The 21581-nt window shown below is 40.1% G+C and overlaps 1 protein-coding gene across 1 annotated transcript; it reads right to left on the bottom strand.

Moving 5' to 3' along the window:
* Positions 1-2212: 2212 nt before the first annotated feature.
* On the bottom strand, positions 2213-10370 carry LOC110697741 (uncharacterized membrane protein At1g16860-like). The gene is made up of 4 exons (XM_021875122.1): positions 9519-10370; positions 5346-5501; positions 3578-3789; positions 2213-2943 (listed from the first exon to the last, which is right to left on the bottom strand). The coding sequence occupies exons 1-4, from the start codon at positions 10296-10298 to the stop codon at positions 2751-2753; spliced, it is 1341 nt and encodes a 446-aa protein (XP_021730814.1). The 5' UTR covers positions 10299-10370; the 3' UTR covers positions 2213-2750.
* Between the last annotated feature and the right edge of the window lie 11211 nt (positions 10371-21581).

Raw genomic sequence — 21581 nt, 5'->3', positions numbered from 1 at the left:
AAATCAAGTCATATTCGTAATAAAATATCTCCTGTCACCAACGACAGGCTTAGCGCTAGGCAACAGTTGTTAGCGCCAGGCGACAGCCTTGTCGTCTTGGCTAAGTCAGAAATCAAACGCACTTTATACGCCGAATCCTCTTCTTAATACGATTATGCAGCTAATCCGCGTTGATCATATTAAAATCATGTTTGCGACAAATCACATATTTTTTTCAAAATAAAACTCTTTAAAATATAATTATTAATCCTAATTTCATTAGAATTTAAAAGAACCTTTTAGATATTCTAAAAGATTAAAATCAATCCTAATAACTTTAGGAATAAAAATTAATAGGCCCCCCTCTAGATCATTGGGCCACATATAAAATTCATTTTTGGCCAAATTTAATTTAATCCATAACAACCCCATTATTCATCGGAATTGGGCTTATAATATATCGTTGGAAAGCCCTTTTCGAGCTTAATCTAACTACATTATTATTGGACCCTTATCATGGACCAAACTAAATTGGACTAGCTATTTTCATAAATAGAGTGTAAAAAGAAATATTTCCGAAAACAGAAAGAGAGATATTTTAATAAAACATCCACATCACTAGACTTTTCACACTTCACTTCGTTCGATAATAAAATGACGTGAAAGGTATTCATCACAGGGTTTGGTTTTTTAGAGACACATTTGGGTGTCTATAGGGTATTATTTGAAAGATATAAAATATCTCAAAGTTGTAACAAAAAAAAATCGGAGGTAGTACTAACAAACAAAAATTATAAAAACTTGATATTTTAAAAATATATATCGTGACGAATCTAATAAGATCCCACGTGACAATATTTTTTATTATGCATAAAGTATAAAGCAAGGTCAAAGAGGAGTGTGTAAATAGTGATAAAGTCAAAACGTGTCAACTAAAAAAAATAGAAGTAGTACAAGGGAAGGATAGGAAATTAAAAGAATAAATTTCCCTTCCTCTTTTAATAAATCGAATCCCTCTATTATTGGAGAAATTTGAAAGGAATGGAAATTATTCTTTGTAGCTGGCCATACCGTGTGGCCAGTGTTACTCGAGTTACTCAATTAGGGGTTATTCGAGTTGTCATGGTTACTCGAGTTAATCGGTCAGAGTTTACTCGAGTTGTCAATGTTATTCAAATTACTCAGTCGGGTTACTCGAGTTATTTATGATAAAGTAACCCATGACTGAACCTTTAAGTAACCCTTGACGGAGCTCCTTAAGTAATCTCTGACCGAGTAAATCGAGTAACTTATGACCGAACCCATTAAATAACCCCTGACCAAGTAACTCGAGTAACCCCTAACCAATTAACTCAATTAACCCCGAATACGCGATGTGACCAGCCACACATACCGATTTGTGTGGAAGAAAAATGAAAAGTCACCTCCCGCTTCTCACCTCTTTTTCCATTCCCACTTTCTCCTTCCCCTCCCTTTTCTTTCACTATTGTTATCCAAAATAAATTTACTATCGGAGAAAATCAAACATTAATTTGCCATCGTGTGTTTAAATTTCCCCATTTATTTCTTTGAGGTATCACCAACTCACAAGCAATTGTTCAACCTAAGCTTTTAATGCGTTCCTTGGTATGTAACCATGCAAGTGTTACTTGTGAGCATGCACAGTGGTATAATGGACCTTAACACTGTGGTTAGATAGATATAGGGAAAGGAGGGAAAGGGAAGAATGATGAGCTTTCCTTCCAAATCTCTCCACAGTTAGATCAATTTCTATTTAATCTCTCGATTTCCTCCATTTATCTCCCCTTCAATTTCCTTTCTCATTTCACATCCAAATGAAATAAATTTCATCCCTCCAATTCCATTTTCCTTCCTTTCCCGCCATTTTTTCAATGCAAACAAAGCATCAGTCCATGATAATAATGATTAGGAAAGATTCACAGGTGCATTATTTATCTTATTAAGATACTTTGAAATAATAAGACAACTATATTCGTACAGAAGAGACAAGTATTTCTCAATTCATTCTTAGCAGCATGCTCTGCAGCTGTCTCATCCAAGCTCATGCAATTGATGCAGTCACGCAGAGGTAATTCAGGTTAGTTGTAGAACATCATATATGAAATACGAAATATGCCTCTACGTTCTTTAAAGGAAAGCAATTGCCTGAAACTCAGCGTGGAAAAACAGAGAACACGTTATAAGGAAAGCAACTGTTGCAACTCAGCACAAAAAAACAGAGAGCACACCTTACATAGATGCTAGAAGGATGGAAGAACATTTAATCATAATTATATAATCAAATACACAAAGCACTAGTGTTAAGCATACTCTACCTTTCGTGAAATAAATGGAAAGGAAAACAAAAATGCGGAAGAATAAAGAAGAAAATAGGGCTCTTCGGATTTGTTGTAGCTTATTTACACTAAACAAAGCTAAAGCTTTAGAATATACGTGGCTCATCGTGAAAAACCCGAGCTTCCTTTTCTCATAGTGTTGATGAGGAAAACTTCTCCCTCTAATTGCTTGATCCAATTAAACACAGAAAGGTTTATAAGAGACTCAAGAAATTCTTACTTATTACACACCTGCGTCCTCTGAGCCCCTTTGTGTCTTCTTGAGGCTGGTTTACATACACTTGAGAGCAGAAAATCTAAGGACAGAGGGATGGAAAAGCATCATGCCCTTTTTGCAGTCTTCGCAGGGCAGATATGTACTTGTGGAATCCACTCAAAGAAGGAAAAACATGGGAGGAAACTAGATCTATGTACTTACACAGGAACCACTTCAGAATCTTGATTATCTTCACAATGCAGTACTAAACCCTCGACATACATCGGAAGGAGGCATCGTAACCATTGACAACCTGTAGAGAGCGGTTCTGAGGGTGGTACAATCATGAGGATATTCTCATGGCGCCGAACAATGCCCAGGACACTGACAGTACTGCCTTCTTTAACATACCTGAACAAGTGAAGAGAAGGAACTGTCAAGAATGGACATTAGGTTTTAGTTCTACTCAAAGCAAAAACTTGAACACCCTCTACAGCTGCCACCCCAATGGACCAGTTCAGCCCAGTACTGACCAGGGGTGAGGAAGCACAGGACACAGGTATGGCCTTGAAAGTTGCAAGTTCTGAAACAGGTCTGCTTTTCCGCTCAAAAGAGAGCAACAAGCCTTAAATCAATAACCTAATTTATCAGAAAAACGTTTTTAAAAACAGACTGACTGCAAAATGGCCTATACACACATCACACGGCACACAACCAGGCAGCCAGGCATTGTCCAGTTCTACCTTGTCCAGAACAATCTCAGCCCTGGTCCCGCATAACTGAACCATCACAAGCCTAATTTTCAAGACAGGCCCAGGGTCAGCTCAGAACTGTGGCCACCAATTTTCACACATCAAAGCTACCAACCTAATTTTTTTTGGTTAGAACTAATTATTTAAAGGTGCAACCTAAAAGAAAATGACATTTTACTGTCTCTTATTTCTTTGGATGCTTTCCTTAACAAGCCATGCCAATAATAATGGAGGATTTCCTTCGGCACATAGGTAGTAAAAAGCTAGAGTAACGCTAGGCAGAGGAGTAATACCCTTCTTTTAGGCGCATTATGCGATCATCACTAGAAAGACTTCGATCAGCTAGCCACTGCAAAAAGTTTGGAGACAAGTCTCGCTTTTCTTTTGTTATGTCGACAACAGTTGCAGTTTCCACTAAAGGGGCCACCTTTGCTCCATAACCAGCTTTAACGAGGGCTCTTAATCCAGAGTGGAAATCTGATACATAAAAGTCTGCAACATATTTCTGCAAATATAATACAAATGTTTTAGATACAGCAGCTGATAAGAAAAAATGCAATAAGATGGATATTTTTCACAAAAATAGATTTTTTCACAAGTCATAGCAGATTAAATCACACAAATTGGAATGGTCTCAAAGGAAAGCAAAAGCAATAGATTTTCTATACACCTAGATTCAGGTAATGTGGTATTCCAGAGAAAGAAAAGTCAACACCAAAAAAGTTTGACACCAAGACCAAACCCGCTTATGAAAGAATTTGTAAGTAGGTGTATTTCCATACCAGGGGGAAAGAGGGGGGGGGGCGCAAACCCCCAAGTCTGGAATCAGCAAAAACATTAAAACAATTATATCTGTATTTCCGTAGGCTATCAATGCTACTACACAATTGCCTTAATCTCCAACACTCAATCTAAGTAACCAAACTCACTCCATGAAAATCAGCAACCTTCAAGTCAACCAATTGCCCACCATTGCTGCAGGCTAGAAACTGCCATATCCGGAAGAAAACTAATGATTTTTCTTACCTTTTTCTATGGACTCAATCAAATAAAATTTGCTTTGGTCATTCCGATGCTTTTGGTGATGAGTTATATTGAGTATGATTTGGAGCTATATTGCTCGTGATTTGAGATGTGGGCAACAGATATTTAAGTTTTTTTTGAAATTATGTGAACAGCAGTACAGTGCCCCAATATAGAACGTGTGACAGAGAGAATGTTAATTTTTATTTGGCTAATGAGATTAACTTTAAGTTTTTATGCAACTAAAGACGCAATTTTAGGTATGTTTTTCTTTGTATGACTAAATCCAAAACAATGAGTTAGATACCTAACCTCGCACCTAATACTAAAAAATGAATCAACCCCACACCCCACCCCCCAACTAATGAGTTGTTAGCCAAATTGAAACATAAAGTTGTTTGATCAAACAAAACATGGAATCTTGGTGAAGTAGAGTTCCAAATTCAAAATATTTAAAGCAAAAATAACAATACTACTTCTGCTTCATATTATGTGCAACATTTACTAAAAATGGCTACTACACATCATGTGCAACAATGTGTCTTTCCTTTAAAAGTTGGCATTTCTTTTTCTCTCTCCTCATCACATGCATCTCTAACTTTCTATCTCCATTCAAGACTCACAAACAAATTATTTCTAAGGGTCGGTGCAAACCTAAGCTTACTTTTAATTCATCTGCACGATTGCCAGCTACGAAGGGTAACTCAACTTCATTGGTAGCCCTGGAACTTAAATTAATTAAAGAGAGAATAATTATGACAGTATTGATTATTAATGATAATGGTAAAGATCCAAGGATAGAACGTGGCTCATAAAAGATAATAGCAATAGATGATAGAGTCAATCATTTGACTTTTAAAAGTAGAAAATCAAAATCTGACATTTTTCTTCTAGACTGGTTTTGGAGTAACCAAAACAAGAGAGTTATATATATACCTAATAAGCCACTTACAATAAAGTCCAACAAGATCTTACAGTTCAATAACAGCAATATCTATGCTATATACAGCTGCCCCAAAAAGAACTATGTTAACTGACCTCTGAATGCCTGCATCCCCATGAGAGGCAACGATGTTTGGTGTTTGCATCCTTCCCACCCCATCCTTTGTACTCATACAGCTCAGTTGATACATACACACACCTAGGTACCTTCTGGAATGACGATTCAAGAGGTATACTGCCACACGTAACAACCTGCATCCAGACATATAATATACTTCACAGCTAATAAAATATACAAAAGGAGAAAAAAAATATACATTATTAACTATAAAATATTTTTAACAGTTATATACTTATATATCCAGTAGGGACGTTCAGTGTTAGATAAAATAACAAGGTTTTGACTTTTGAAAATGTTCAGCTTACGAAATATCTAGCAATTACACATGTCAAGTAAAAACAGTAAACATAAAAACTACAACACAAGTAATTTCACAGTTACAAAGCACAGATGACTGATGGGTGATGAGCACATAACTTTGAAGTTCTTTTTTTCTGAGAGTATAAAGCGAAGATTTAATGGGAAAGGAAGAGCCACTGCTGCTATCATTATTACTACGGTAGTAAATTGCTTGTCACTAAAGGTCATAGGCCAATCCACACCAAAATAAGATTCTAAGAAGGTTTACTTTAATAAATTCAGAAAAAATAAGTTCAATTCATTAAAAATAATTTCAGAAAAAGTAGACAAGTAATAATAAATTCAATTTTGTAAAATAAGTTTAATCGAGTAAAAATAGGTTGAATTCAATAAACAAGTTCAATTCAGTAAAAATAAGTTTAGGGTCAGCAAATATAAATTGAGGAATACAAGGTCTAAGTATGCATTAAAATTTAGTTTCAGGGGAAGATATGTATGTATCATGGTAAGAATGATAACATAAAGAAAGAAAATGGCTCAATTAATATAAATTAAAATCACAATATTCAAATAGGCACATAAATTGCCAAGAACATGAGCAACAATCAGTCAATCACAGTTTAGAGGTGGTAGCCTTGCACGAATATTATTCACTACGGTGGCAACAAATCAAATATCATGGCCCACTAGATTAAGAAAAAAAAAAAAAAACACTACTAAGACTTGGAACCTAAGTTTTCTTCTGCCCATAAAATGCTGTCTTATCAATGCAGTTCAATACAATGAAAAGAATTATCTGCTCTACTCAAAATCATATAAATTGTAATTGTTTACCTGTCACACTGATACTGATGGATGCAAAAGTGATTCGGTTACTGGATATTAGGCAAGCTTAATTATAAATAGCATTAGTGCATCACGTACTGCTAAGCTGCTTAATTCAATAATTATCACTGGCCATTATCAATAACCCTCTTTCACAATGTAATTTCTTTAACTTCTATTAATAATGATTATATTAATAATAAAAGTAAAATTCAAAACTTTGCAGAGAAGGACATGAGACAGTAATACAACACCACCATAATGACAAGAGTTCAATAATTTATGATTTTCATTTTTTTGTGGGGTTGATTTGAATAGCAGGACATAGTTCATCAATCAACAAAAAGCGACAGTCATGTGTCAAACTTCATTACACAAGGTCAATGGCTTCTTTCTCCTTTTCATGACAAAGTCCAAGATCCTGTAAATTTATAAAGCATACTGCATACTACAGTGGCCCTGTCAATAGCAGAAGCTGAAAACAAGTATATTAAAAAGGGTTGCCAGTAAATTGACATTGGCTTTCCAAACTATAATTCAAGTTCATTGTTCCTAGGGTCGCTCCCATTCCTCTCAAAACAATCTATACTGCAGATTTACAAGAAACTTTCCAAAATGGACTAGGCACATAGAGGTATAGAGTTTGATTGTCATTATGTCAGAGAGCAATTACAGCAGTCTAGTTGCCCCTGAACATGAGCTAATTACAGAACAATTACCAGATTTTTTCTTCAAGGCTTAGCCTCCCCTCATAGTTATCTTCCTTACACTTTCCAATTTGGGGCAGGCGTTGAGACAGTGTGTTGATAATCAGCAAGCTCAGTAAGGTGGATTATACAACAAGTGATAAGCAAAGCATACTCCCTCCCTCCCATAATCTTTACAATATTTTCTGTTTTTGGTTTTTCTCAAACTTTTTGCTCCATTTCTCACAAGGTAATTTTCTCTCTACTATTTCACAAATGGTGAGGACTCACACCACCTTTTAACAATTTTCTCGTAACTTTTCACTCTCCTTGGTTTGTGTCAAACACCCATGGTGCAAAGACTATGGAACAAAGGGAGTAGTAGTTGTAAATGTCTTGCTGACTGCTTTACTTTGTTAGAAATATCGGCAAAAGATAATTAAATCTAATTTTTGAGTTGGGAATCTTGACAACTCTTTGGCTGGTGGATACTGTTACTTGTAACAGTTGTAAGAGAGCATGAGTAGCTTATTCTGTTATTCACACTCCCTACTAGCATACCAGTTAAAAAAGGTAAGGGAACTGTTTCACTTGTTCAAAATCCTTATTACACATACTTGTATTAAACGAAATTGTAACAGTCTAATTACCAAGGCAAAGCATAATAGACACACCAGCAATCCCAAAACTATCAAACATATAATAGACCTTCAGTCTTTCAGACAGCCCATTCCATAGGACCCAGGGCAAATCTAACTAGATCCTTAAATCAAAACATAAATGATGATATTAATGCTCATACCGCATTTGCAATTGCTTGTATAATCTTTAAAGAGAGTATTTCACCTGTGACAATTACGAACCTTAATTTTGCGACTTTGTCAGCCTATTAGTTTAGAATACTTGGTTCTCTTCTATGATATCTTCTGACTGTGGAGTGAGGACACATTCTATGGACTATTTGTCCTCTCTTCAGATAAATTTTGTCATATTTTTGCATCTGCAAAGGCCAGGGCAGTTGAAAAGGAGGAATACTAGTCCATAAATTCAGAAACCATGATTGATCCCATCTTCTTAAGTACCCAATATTGGTGATCAATCATTCAATTTTCATGTTGCTTGCTTGGAGAGCTATTATTGGCCTTTCCAGGAACTCCAAGTAAACCTCAGAGAAGTATCACTAGTAGAATCCAACTTAGGCATCTGCACCTCGAATTGGTCACAACAGGAACTACATTAGCCATCAGCAAGAAAGCTAGCTAAACCTCATCCTGCAGTAGCTTTCCATTGCCTTTTTTCACTACATGGATTACTGCTTAGTCTCCAAAATTCTTTACTTAAGACTAAAGGATCCTGATTAAAGTTGACTCCCAATCCATGAGTTTAAATAAACATAACCCCTGGATACTACCACCTAGAGCCACTACGATAAGGTTTCCAATAGTCATCATACCCAATTCACAATACCAAATTTATGCAGAACTCAAGCTGAATCCCTTTAATGATAGCTAATAGAAGTTAACAAATTTTGTTTCTTCCTTTAACCCAAGAAGAATAAACTATCAGTCCCTGCCCTCACTTGCAAGATTCAAGTGAAACTTACAAGTGGTCTGCTCCCCTTTACTTAATGAGAACTTCAGAAGGCACATGGATAGACTTAACCAACATAAAACCTTTCTTGCAAATGCAAACTCAAGATATAAATATTATTAGACCAGCTCAGGGAACCATGTGCAGAAGCACACATTAAACTATTAGCATTCAACAACTTCAAAGGCACAGCAGATCCCAAATAGCCTGAGAAGATAACAACCCAATCATTACAACATCCTATAAGCCCAATTCTCACTACCCTTGTAAGTTGTAAACCCGAGCATTCAAATGCTTGACTAGCACCTAAGACTTGTGAAAAGCAAAATAGCTCGACCCCACTTCTCTTTTCCATTGATCGATGAATAATACTCCACAACTTTTGCAAATGACTAGTTATATCAATGAAAGGACTACAGCAAAAGAATGAATCATTAACCAACTACACAACAGTATGCTTACCTATGAAGCAAGTATTTTGTCCACACCTTTTACCTACTACTCACTACTAAAGGAGTTTGAGCCCAGATTTCATCTATGAAAATGACTAAATGGAATGAATCAAATGCCGAATTATAGCAATCAACATTAACCAAGTCAAAACCAATGAGTAATGACATCACATAAAAAAGCTCTAAAATGACAACATAACAAAAAACAAAACAAAACATATCATTATCATCATCATCAATCAGAAAATAGAAACTTATCAATTGATCAAAAATTTAGCACAGAAAATGGACTTACCCCAGTAACCTTGACAAACTGGCCATCAACAGCACCTCTAAGCTCAGCATCAGGGAACTTTTGAACAAAACCCAAGATTGCCCTCTTCCCCCAAGCATAATTCCACCCTAGCCCCATGATAATCGGAACCAAAATCGCGGCGAAAACCACCAAGATCACAGCTTTCTTAACGGCAACCATCAGAAACACCCCAATCAACAAACCCATCAACACCACAATCCCAAATACCCACATTGCCCCTCTTGAAACCCTCATCCCATACTTCAACCCTTCACTCCCTAAACTAGTGACAGCTGTCCCATACACCATCTTCCCTTGTCCCCCACCCCCAATAGGACCCACTTGTGGCTGACCCGGGTTGAGCTGACCCGAATTCCGAATCGGGCCGGAGGTGATGAGGCCTGTCGGTGGGAGCGAAAGTGGGCCCGAAACCTTCTTGGTGAAGGACCCCGAGTTGCTGAGGCGAGGAGGGAATGGGCCGGAGTTGGGCCCGGATCGAGCTGACCCGGAGTTGGGCTGAGATGAGGCCCGAGAAGGTGGCGGCCGAGGAGAGGAGAGAGAAAGCGAGGAGGAAGATGTTGCGGTGGTGGTGCTGGAGCGTGGAGTGCCGGAGGTAATGTCGAACATCTTGCCGAGTTCGCCGGATTTCTTGATGTCCCCGCCAGTGTACGGCACCGCCCGTGCGGCCATTGTGGGCGGGCGCTCCTTGGGCTGGGAGTCGGGCCGGCCCGACACAAAGAGCCCGTTTCTGAGCTGATGGGATTGAGTGCGGCTTCCCATTATGAAGAGGAAAGAGAAAGAGAGAGAGACAGAGAGTGATGAAAGTGGGTGAGGAGAGGAAAGAGAGAAAGTGAGTGAGGATTTTTGGGGGTATGTGAAATTACGAAAATGGGGTTGAGATTGGGGAGTCGGTGACAAAGACTTGTCACTTGTGCTTCCTTGTTTGGGTTTGTGTATAGACCCCGATGATTCTATGGTGATTAAAGAAAATATGATCACCATAAAGCCAAAGTGGGCCTAATGAGTGTCACTTTCCTAGCCTAAGGAAAAAAACTTCCTCCATTTTTTATTTTTCAAAAATTCATTTATGTAATTTTCATAAATAATGAAAATCAATTTCAAATTAGATTTTCTTATTTTAATATATCAAAAAATGAAATAATTAGAAACTTAAAAAAAAATTAATTACATTTTAAGATTATTGATGTTAATTACTCTCTCTCTTAGGGTTTATCTAATCCCTTTCTCTCTCTTTTCTCCCGGCCATCTTCGGCGTAGGCGGAAATCTCTTTAAATCACCGCGAATCAATTTCTGGAAATGGATAGCCCTTGTATGGACTTCGATGGAGTTCATCGTATTCCTTGTGTTTTGGGTGTGATAAATCTTGACAAAAAGACTTTTACATCACGATTTCATATGTTGTTCTATCAAATTAGTCTTTTTCGAATAATGAATTACAATACTTGTGACGTTTTATGAACAATTTTAGAAATTTCTACAATTTCAGAAATTTCATTAATGGTGGTTGAATGACCTGAGGGAGATGATGAACAGTAACATTTCCTCAATTGGAGCGAGGCATATAGTTAACTGAAACTTTCACCTCCGGACTAGGACAATACGAACACCCTAATATTTAGGGTATAGTAAAAATACTTTAAATTATTTGGACATGTCCAACTTCGTACAAAGTATTTTCCAAACAAACATTACGTAGGATCTATCTATAATACGACGTGGTAGTTACCTTACTATACATTACTTCCGGAGATCACAATTATCAAAGTAGGTGGTTTGTCCACAAACTAGACAAAACAACCCCACCCTTAAGAGGAACATAAAAAAAAACCAGCAATCAAAATAAATCTACATACAAGCTGATAATCACACAAGAAAGAGCTACAGGGAATTGAAATAGGATTATAGTGTTGTTTAATCAATTAAGTTAAGTGAATATGTCAGTGAAGAGTTCATGTTAAACTCTTGTATGTATGTGTACCAGCCCTAGAAACAGAGGTCTGAAGCATGTGACTGCCATCTTCATGTAGTGAAATTACAGGTGAACAGTTAAACATATATAACCCAATAAATTAAATGCAGCAAGTAGACAGGACGATACATGGTTACTTATAAAGCAATAATCATGTCCAAACTGCCATTTGTAATAGCTGGAGTACGTATTATGGCACAGTTCATATGGAATGTGTTAATCAAACATGTTCTCTACCAGAGTTTACATCAACTTGAAGAGGTTATTGTTGTTCTGGCGTGCGTAACATTTCTAGGGGGGGAATTTTATGTTCACTTACACCACAGAATGGATCATCAATTTTAATCTTCTTCTCCTCTTAATTTACATGTACTTCGTCACTAAAATGATTCTTGCAACGAACATTGCAATGTGACTGTCATCTTCATGTAGTGAAATTATTGTGCTTGCATCTGTATGTATGGTTGAATCACCACTAAACATACGAAGCCCCTTGTTTCTCTTGGAAGCATACCATACCATGAAGAGTCTCCCTAAATCTAATGAGGAGTAAATGTTGTGTGCCTTGTAATTCGTTCCCATCTGAAACAACAAGCCAAAACGAAGCACAAAGTAAAGAAAAATACTACATGGTATGGTATGGAAACCTGCGAACCTAAAGTGTAATGACTCATGTTGCTGGGGTAAGGGGAATAACCAGAGTCTGGCGGGGGATCTTTCCCACAATACGAGCCTTTTCTTTTTCTTTCGATAGCCTCCAGTAACTGCAATCACATACCCATCTCAGTTCGTATTTTAAAATAAAATTAATAAAATGAAACACAAACAAATCTTCAGGATGGTATTCACAAAAAAATGGTCGGCTGCAGTACGATTTACCATTTTCAAAGTCTTAGCATAACATATATGTTCACCACAAACCAAAAGCAAGTAGAATATATAGACTAGTCCCCTGCGTTGCATAGTCAATGATTATAAATTGACGTATTCAAAACAAAAATACACACACGATACATTATGTATATTATCTGAACCACATAGGTAATCTGCAAAGGCTACACAGGTCCATATCTATTGGATAATAAACTAAAGGGTTAGTGTCTGCACCGTACAGGTTATAACCAAAGGCAAAACAGGCTTAATCCAAAAGCGAACACAACATAAAAAAATGAAGTCTCGTGTGTTAAAAGCCAAACAAAATTTAAATTACCATACCATAAGAATCAGAGGACATCCTCCTAGTAATTAAGGTCTCTCTTGAGCCTTGAACTCGGCTGTTGCATCAACTGTACTATGAAGTGCAAGCTTGGCAACATTACAACTGCTAAGACCATCATCCCAAACAATGAGATTCAGCCTTTCACCTTCTCATCGGAATTCGGGAAACCGTCAACCTATAAATACCCGTAACTAACTACATAGCCATGGAACACCAACTTATCATCTAATAGAGCAATATCGTTCCTGTTGTGTTCTTGTTTTAGACCTTCTTGATTGCTCTTAACATGTTGGTGAAGGATTTATGTCTTCGTCAAGTGCAATTACTAGACATATAATGGATCGAATTATGGGGATAATTAAGCTCGTTCTTTTAGGTCGTCATTATCTGCTACTAGACGTGATCAATGATCTTTGGGCTAGTCAAATAATCCAAATCCCAATAGAATGGATCCTATAAGGTCACATAAAAAGGTGCTGGATTGAACAAAAGAAAGAAGCCCATTATTGGGCCTCATGGATTGGCCGGCCATATGGGTTGTAAAGGGAGAGTATTGTGGGCTTGGTTTGGACTCTAATTATGCATATGATGTATAAATAGAGGCCTTGCCTAGGGTTTGACGAACAACACAATTAGCAGTCAATTGAGAATATACTTGCTAGAAACCAAACCCTAGCCTCATGCACATACTCTCTCCTCTTCCCTCATGACTACACACGCCGGTGGTGCGTGTGGTGCATAGTGGTGATCGTGGTTGTTCTTGGCTCATTTTTCTCTTCCCCTCTCTGTAGAAGGTGGTTTGAACTGTTCGTGCCCAACTACCTAGCAGTAGTGGAGGTTCAATCCTATCCCGTGGACTAAGTAGAGGAGCAACGCTTGGGGCTCTATTATCTCCCTGATTGTCAGTCAATTGCTTGTGGAAATCATGCGTCAAAGGTATGTATTATGTGATTATTTATGTGTTATGCTTGTAGATCCTGTTTAGGTGCAAGTGAATATGATTCGTGAAATTTCGCATTAAAGTAGCTAAAACTCTATAGTGGTATCAGTTAGCCTCTTGCATTTACGTATATTGATCATAAATTTTTGATGTCCACAAATTTTAATTCAATTAAGAGGGAGAAAAATTTTAATTATGGTTCAATCTTTATATTAAATGGAGATTTAAATTTTGGAATTTGATTAAATGTGATTTAATTCTGCTCAAAATAGCCTAGAATGGATCGAATTTTGCCCCATTATGCTCGAAAATCTCAAAACCCCTAGCCCTAGATTCGAATTATTTGAAACCCTAAACCCTAAAATTTTGATTTTTTGTGTTTTTGTTTTTGAATTATTTTGATTGTTTATGCTTCATGATTTTAATCTAGTTGATTTCATGTATAAATTGTGAATTTTGCATGATCAATGATTTAATTTAAAAGTTAAATTAAATTGGGGATTATTTTTCATGAAGAACCCTAGATTTTAAAATTAAATTGTGAATTTTCTTTTGATTTGATGAATTATCATAAAAGTTATGTTTTAATTTATCATGGATCACATTAATTTTATTTAACAAAAGTTGTTAATTGAAATTAAAAAAAATTACTGGAAGATTTAAGGCGGCAACCGTGGCTAGGTGGCGCAGCCATGCTGGCTACCGCCGGTGGTGGTAAAAGAGGGTGTGCAGGGGCAGGGCAGCTAAGGCCTGAGAGTAAAAGAGCAGCAGCAGCACCGTGCAAAGTGTTGCGCGGCAGTGCTGCCGCTACTGTTGCACCGCTGCTTCGACAGTGTACCATAGGTGTACGACCACCGTGGTCGGCTTAGGCTGGCCACACCATGGTGGCTGGTGCACAGTTTTTTAAATAAAAAAAAATTATTTTTATTTTAAAATATTTCAAGATAAATATGATTCATTTTGGGATAAAATAGAATTATTTTGAAATAAAATCATTTATTTGGGATAAAATCAAATCTTTCAAAAGTTGTAAATTTGATATTATCCGTATTTAGGTTTGTTACTTTTGATGATTTCCAATAATTAAAGTGGTTAACATTGGATAGGATTTGTTAGGATATTTTGAGCATATTCCAAAGAGATAAAGATTGACTTGATAATGTGATTATCCATAATTAATTAGATAATTTATTAAATTTTGTGATTGGCTAGTAATTAGGATACAATTTCCTAATTTTATTAGGATAACCTTTGAGGATAAATATGATTTATCTTTTATGATTAAAATAAGACAAGATTCTATCTCATGCCTAATTTAAAATATATGATATTTAATTGATGATCATGAATAATATATGATATTATATGATTGCAATAAATTAAAATATGAGATATTTAGGTGTCGTGTTTCCTTAATTATGAATGTTTAGGATAAAAATACCCTAGACACGTGGACCAATGAGAGGAGGCCACGTGGTGAGTTCAGGATGGCCCAAGTGGCCCAATATCCTCTTGACACGTGGCCCCCTTGGATAAGCCCCTGAAATGGCGGCCTTCAAGGGCCTAAATCCCTAGGAGCGCCGTAAAACGGCGCAGCCCACTAAAATCTAGGTCAAGTGACCTAGATAAGGGCACATTCTCCAACGACCCTATAAATAGGGAGATAATTCCCTATTTTGGGGACACGTTTAATCATTTATTACACCTAAATTCTCTCTCATCAGAGAAACACCTGAGCTTGGAATCCAAGCAGATCCCCACCTAAATTTCCGTACTCTTTATTCCCTTTCAAGTTACTAACTTGATCTTCGGAGGCGGAGCTCCAACCATCCGGAGTTTCCGTTGTTTTGCAGGTACAACTCAGCCGGACCAATCTTTGTGACGTAACTCTCTCGAGGGACAAATTCACCCAAAACATTTGGCGCCGTATGTGGGGAGAGTACCTCGAAGATGGTTCAAGAGTCTGTACCACCCTCTAAGCGTCTGGGCGACGACCCGGAAGTTTTCACAGACCAAGAGGATGAAGATCCTCGGGTTGAAACCTATAAAGCCGATGATGGCTCTCTGATAACCAAGCGCATCCGGCCCAGAGACACTTTGGAGCAGGGTGCCAGCCAGGCGGGTACAAATCGACCCCCTGGGCAGCCGGAAGGGGAAACCCATACGACAGGTGGATCAACTCCCGTCACCCGAGACGAACTCATAAAGTTCATGACAAGTTTCAAGGGTGAAATCAAAGATCTGATCTGTAAGAGCCGGGCTGGCCCGAGTAGGGGTCAGGCGGCAAAAAATATTCCTCTGGAGAAGGGGAAGTCAGTCAGAGATCGGCAGCCAACTCATCATCCAAAGGAGAAGGCAGCCGGGACCATTGATTGGTCCAAAATTCTTCTGCCTAAGAGGAATGCCAACAATCCCCGCCGGACTCAACAGCCGGTGGGAAGTAAAAAATCAACTCCTGATGCCCGGGAGATCATCACCCGCAGGAGGAACCAGCAGTTGTCTGAGTCGGCTTCTACGTCGAACTTTCCAGACAGCTTCAACAACACCTCTGCAGGGAATGCACTTTTCTTGCATGAGAGCCAGACAGGCTGTAATACCGTCCACTCTGGCCCTCAGATGATTGGGACTGTACCGTATGTACCTTCTTAGGGCTACGGGCAGTATCCTCCTTATTTTATGCAGTCGACCCTCTTTGGAGGACAGGCGGTGTACAACAACGTCCAACCTCTGGACTAGCAGCTTCGTCTGTTCCGCCTGGGTGAACAACCTTCTGCGTTCACTCGAGAGATAACCGAGGCGGCACAGCCGGCCAAGGTTAAAAATGTGTTGGTAGGTACCTATGGTGGTACCACCAACCCGGAAGATCAACTCATGGCATACACCAACCTCATGTACTTACAAGGGTTGGATGATGCCACTTGGTGTCGATGCTTCCCGGCTACATTAAGGGCATTTCCCAACAATGGTTTGGCAACCTGCCAGCCGGGTCCATTGATAATTTCAGGAAGCTTGCCTTCCTGTTTTCTTCCAACTTCTTAATGAATATCCCTGCGAAGAAAACAAGTCTTGACTTGAGCACCATTAAGCAGGGGGAGAGAGAAGGACTGCGCTCCTATGTCAAGCGGTTCAATCTGATTAGAATCCAGATCCAAGGACTGTCTGACGAGGTGGCTTTTACAGACTTTTTCAAGGGTCTGAGAGACGGGTCGACTTTTAAGTTCGACCTAGTCAGAAAAGGAAGCTTTCACTTTACAGGCGGCCCTGAGGGAGGCGGAAAGCTATATTCAAGCAACCAACCTCTGCTCTCCTGGTAACCAATCGGACTCTAAGAAGTCTGACAAACAGAAGGACAGCCGACCTGCTCAGCCGGCTAAGAAGAAAGAAGAGAACAAGAAAAGAAAAGAAATCTGGGCGGTTAGTGATTCTGACCAACCGTCTCAGAAGAAGAAGAAAGAATTTAAACCGTACGTACCTAAGTACTAGTTTAACAAGGACTGCAACTCCATGCTCATGGAGATCAAGGACCGGCTGTCCCTAGAGAAGCCGAATCTAATGAAAAGTTCCATTCAATCAAGGAACAAAAATAAATTCTACCAATACCATGAGGAAGTTGGCCATGACACCAACGTCTACTTCAGCCTCCAATGGGCGTTGGACTGTCTGGCTGACAAAGGGATGTTAAAGTCTTATATCTCCAAGTCCAAAGGGACTAATAAGAAGAACCCGGGGCAGTCGTCTAAGACACCCCACCCTGCTAGTAGTTCGGACACCGATAAGGAGCCGGTCTACACCATAGCAGGCGGGTTCTCATGCGGTGGCCCTACCATCCGGGGCACCAAGAGCCATCTTCGAAAAATGGACAAAGATGATGATGAGCAAGAGTCTGCTAGCTCCTCCTTCCCAGACTTCCTGATCACTGAGAAGGACAGGGGCAGCGTCCGCCGTCTGCATGACAACCCGGTCGTCATTGAATATAAGGTTGCCAATCAGCTGGTTGGGCGAATCCTTATTTACATCGGCAGCTCGTCGGACATCATCGGTCTCCGGTGCCTGCAAAAGCTGAAATACAACGTCAGCGGCATGCATTTGGTTACCCACCCCTTGGTTGGCTTTGGGGGTGGAATGGTTTACCCAGTCGAAAGGGTTGATTTACCAATCCGGCTGGGTGAGAAAGGAAAGGGACAACACCTGGTCGTCAAATTCTTGATCGTTGAGGAGTTGACCACCTACAACATTATTCTGGGCCGGCCCACCCTCAACGAAGCTAAGGCTGTAATCATCCATTCCCTCATGCTCATCAAGTATGAGAGGGATGACGGCTCTGTTGGTTCCTTGAATGGGGATCAGAAGACGGCCCGGGAGTGTTATCTCTCACCCGTCAAAGGTACTGTGGCCCAGACAGCCAAAGGCAGGAATTAATAGACCTTGACAATGTCAAGGATGCCGACCCAGACTCAGCCCCAGCCCCATCAGCAGCCGGAAAGAAAAAAATGGCACCGCTGCTGGTGGAGGTGAAGAAAGAGAAAAAATAGCAATCACTGACCGGGGAGCGGTTAGCGGAGCTCCGTCCCCAACCGGCTGGAGACCATATTGACATACCTCTGAACGACAGCTGTCCAGAGCGTACAGTTAAGGTTGGGACGGCTGCTCATGCTAAATTGGGTGCGGTTCTGCACCTCCTACTAAAGGAATTCAAAGACATTTTTGCCTTTGAGGTGGAAGAGATGCCAGGCGTTAGCCTGGATCTTGCTGTCCACAAACTCGCCGTGGATCCTAAAAAGAAGCCCATCCGGAAAAAGAAAAGAAATCACGGCGAGGAAAGAAGTCAGGCGGCAGCTGCCGAAGTAAAAAAGCTGTTGGACGCTGGGTTCATTCGGCCAAGTAATTTCCCCAACTGGGTGGCGAATGTTGTGCTTGTAAAGAAACCGAATGGTACTTGGCGTATGTGTGTTGATTACATAGACCTCAACAAGGCATGTCCTAAGGACAGTTACCCACTTCAAAATATCGACAGTCTAGTCGATTCGACACCTGGGCATGCCTTGATGAGTTTCATGGACACCTACTCCGGCTTCCATCTGATACTTCCGTGGAAGAAAGATCAAGAGAAGACAACCTTCGTCACCGATCAGGGGTTATTCTGTTACACTGTGATGTCGTTTGGCTTGAAAAATGCGCCGGCTACATTCCAACGGATGATTAATACGGTGTTCATTAATCAAATTGGGAGGAATGTGGAGGCTTACATTGATGACATGATAGTCAAATCCAAGCAGCAGGAAGATCACCTTGCTGATCTCCGAGAAACCTTAACCACACTTAGGCGGCATAAGGTTATGTTAAATCCTAAGAAATGTGTCTTTGGTGTTGAGTCTCGGAAGTTTCTCGGATTAAAGGGGGATAGAGGCTAACCCCGAGAAGATACAGGCGGTAATTGACATGGGGAGGTTCCTCAGCCGGTCAGGTGACAAATGCCTTTACTTCTTCCAAGCAATCAGGAAGAAGACCAGATTTGAATGGGGGGATGATGCTGAGGCGGCCTTTTAAAAGCTGAAAGAGCACCTGCACTCTTTGCCAAGGCTTGTTAGCCCTCTGCCCAAAGAGTCGTTATACATGTACCTAGCCGTCTCAGATCATGCCCTCAGTGTTGTTCTCCTTACTAAGAGAGACGACATTCAGCTCCCAGTCTATTTCATTAGCCATGTTCTAAAAAATGCTGAGCTCCGGTATCCCATGGTTGAAAATTTTGGCCTTGCTCTGTATATGGATTTCAAGAAATTGAAGCCATATTTTCTAGCTCATCCGGTGGTAATTTACACCGATCAGCCCCTCAAGCGGCCAATGTCTACCTTGGAATCATCCGGTAGAATGTTGAAATGGGCTATTGAAATGCAAAGTCTTGAAATCACTTTTGAACCTAGAAAGGCAGTGAAAGGTCAGACGTTTGCCGACTTCATTGTTCAAATGACATGACCGGTTCAACTGGATAACATAGATCAAGTTTGGAAAGTGTATGTAGACGGGAGCTCGACGAAGAACGGCTGCGGTGCAGGAATTATATATGAGTCCCCTGATGGGGACAGATTTGAATATGCACTGCGGTATAAGTTTCAAGCCTCAAATAACGAGGCAAAATATGAAGCCCTGCTAGCCGGAATTCACATGTGTAAGGCAGCAGGGCAGCTAAAATTGACGCCTACTCTGATTCACAGTTGGTCGTTAGCCAGTATGAGGGAAAATATGAGGCAACTCATCCTGCTATGATCAAATACCTTCAGGCAGTCAAAGAGGAGGTCGAGTCACTTGAGGAATTCTGTGTGAGTCAAGTGCCCAGGTCGGATAACAACCAGGCGGATGCGTTGTCTAAATTGGCTTCATCCGCCTGCTGTGATATGCCTCGGTCAGTCTTTTGGGAAGTTTTGGAAAAGAGAAGTATATATGAAGAGCCCATTGGAATTCTGGACCAAGCTCTACCTGGATGGATGGCATCCGGGCATATTTAGCAGACGGAATACTTCCTGATTCACCACAGGAAGCAGCCGTCATGAAGAAGCGAGCAGCAAACTTCGAGTTGAGAAACGGAGAGCTCTTCAAGGCGGGTTTCCTTAAACTTCTATTGAAGTGTGTTACCCGAAAAAAGGGGAAAGAAGTTCTTGAAGAATTGCATGTTGGGTACTATGCCTCGCATATAGGCGGCAGGTCCCTAGCCGTTAGAGCCCGACGGCATTACTTTCGGCCTACTCTTGAAGCAAACGCTAAAGAGTTGGTGAAGAGATGTGACAAGTGTCATAGGTTTGGCAAGCTTATTCACCGCCCAGCTACTGATCTGACGGCAATCCACATCCCAGTCCCATTTGCTAAATGGGGCATGGATATCTTGCGTCCTTATACGCCTGCTCCAAGCGGAAAGCGCTACATTTTGGTGGCTGTGGATTATTTCACCAAATGGGTAGAAGCTAAGCTGGTCAAGAACATCAAGACAAAGGATGTCATCTCTTTCATTTGGAAGAACATCATCACCTGGTTCGGGGTACCTATGTCTATGGTGTTTGATAATGGCCCTCAGTTTGAAACACCTCATCTTAAGACTTGGTTGGGAGATCAGGGTATCTCACATTGTTTTGCATCAGTCGGCCGACCCCAAGCAAACAGCCAAGTTGAAGCCTTCAACAAACTCATCTCAAACGGCATAAAAAAGAAAATTAAAAGAGCCGGTGGCTTATGGGCAGAAGAGCTAATTCATGTCCCATGGGCCATCCGGACTACTGCCAAAGGGGAAAATGGTGAAACCCCATTTCTTATGGTATACGGTGCTAAGTCGTCTTGTCCATTGAACATTACGAGCCGACTCTCAGAGTCATGCTCTATGATGAAGAAGCAAATTGGGAGGCCATGCGGCTAGCATTGGACTCCCTCCCGGAACGCAGGGGCAATGCTGCCCTGCGCCATGAGATATACCGTCTGAGAATGACGAGAGACTACAACAAGAAAGTACGCAAGCGTCCTTTGAAAGTTGGCGACTTTGTGTTACGAAAAACGGAGGCAACCGGTAGGGCCAATGAGGCTGGAAAGCTAACTCCTAATTGGGAAGGCCCCTACCGGATTATGAAGAAGTCAGGGATGGCACCTATCGTCTGGAAACTCCAGACGACCAACGTCTACCTAGAACTTGGAATGTAGATAAGTAAAAAAAGTACTACTTCTGAGAAATGTAAATTTTTTGTAAACAGTGAGTCAATCAATGAGAAATCAGACTTTGTTTGCAAATTTTTTTTGCTATTCTTATATTTACTTACCCGCCTGGGTTATCCTCAGACGGAACTCATGTTTGACTGTCTAAGTTTGACACTTAGTGTAGATTCAATTATATAATTATCTATCCGCCTAGGTAATACTCAGATGGATTACCAAGT

This window comes from Chenopodium quinoa, unplaced genomic scaffold (assembly GCF_001683475.1).
Source record: "Chenopodium quinoa cultivar QQ74 unplaced genomic scaffold, ASM168347v1, whole genome shotgun sequence".
Lineage (NCBI taxonomy): Eukaryota > Viridiplantae > Streptophyta > Magnoliopsida > Caryophyllales > Amaranthaceae > Chenopodium > Chenopodium quinoa.
The sequence above is the reverse complement of the archived record's forward strand: the minus strand, read 5'-3'. Positions and strand labels throughout refer to the sequence as shown.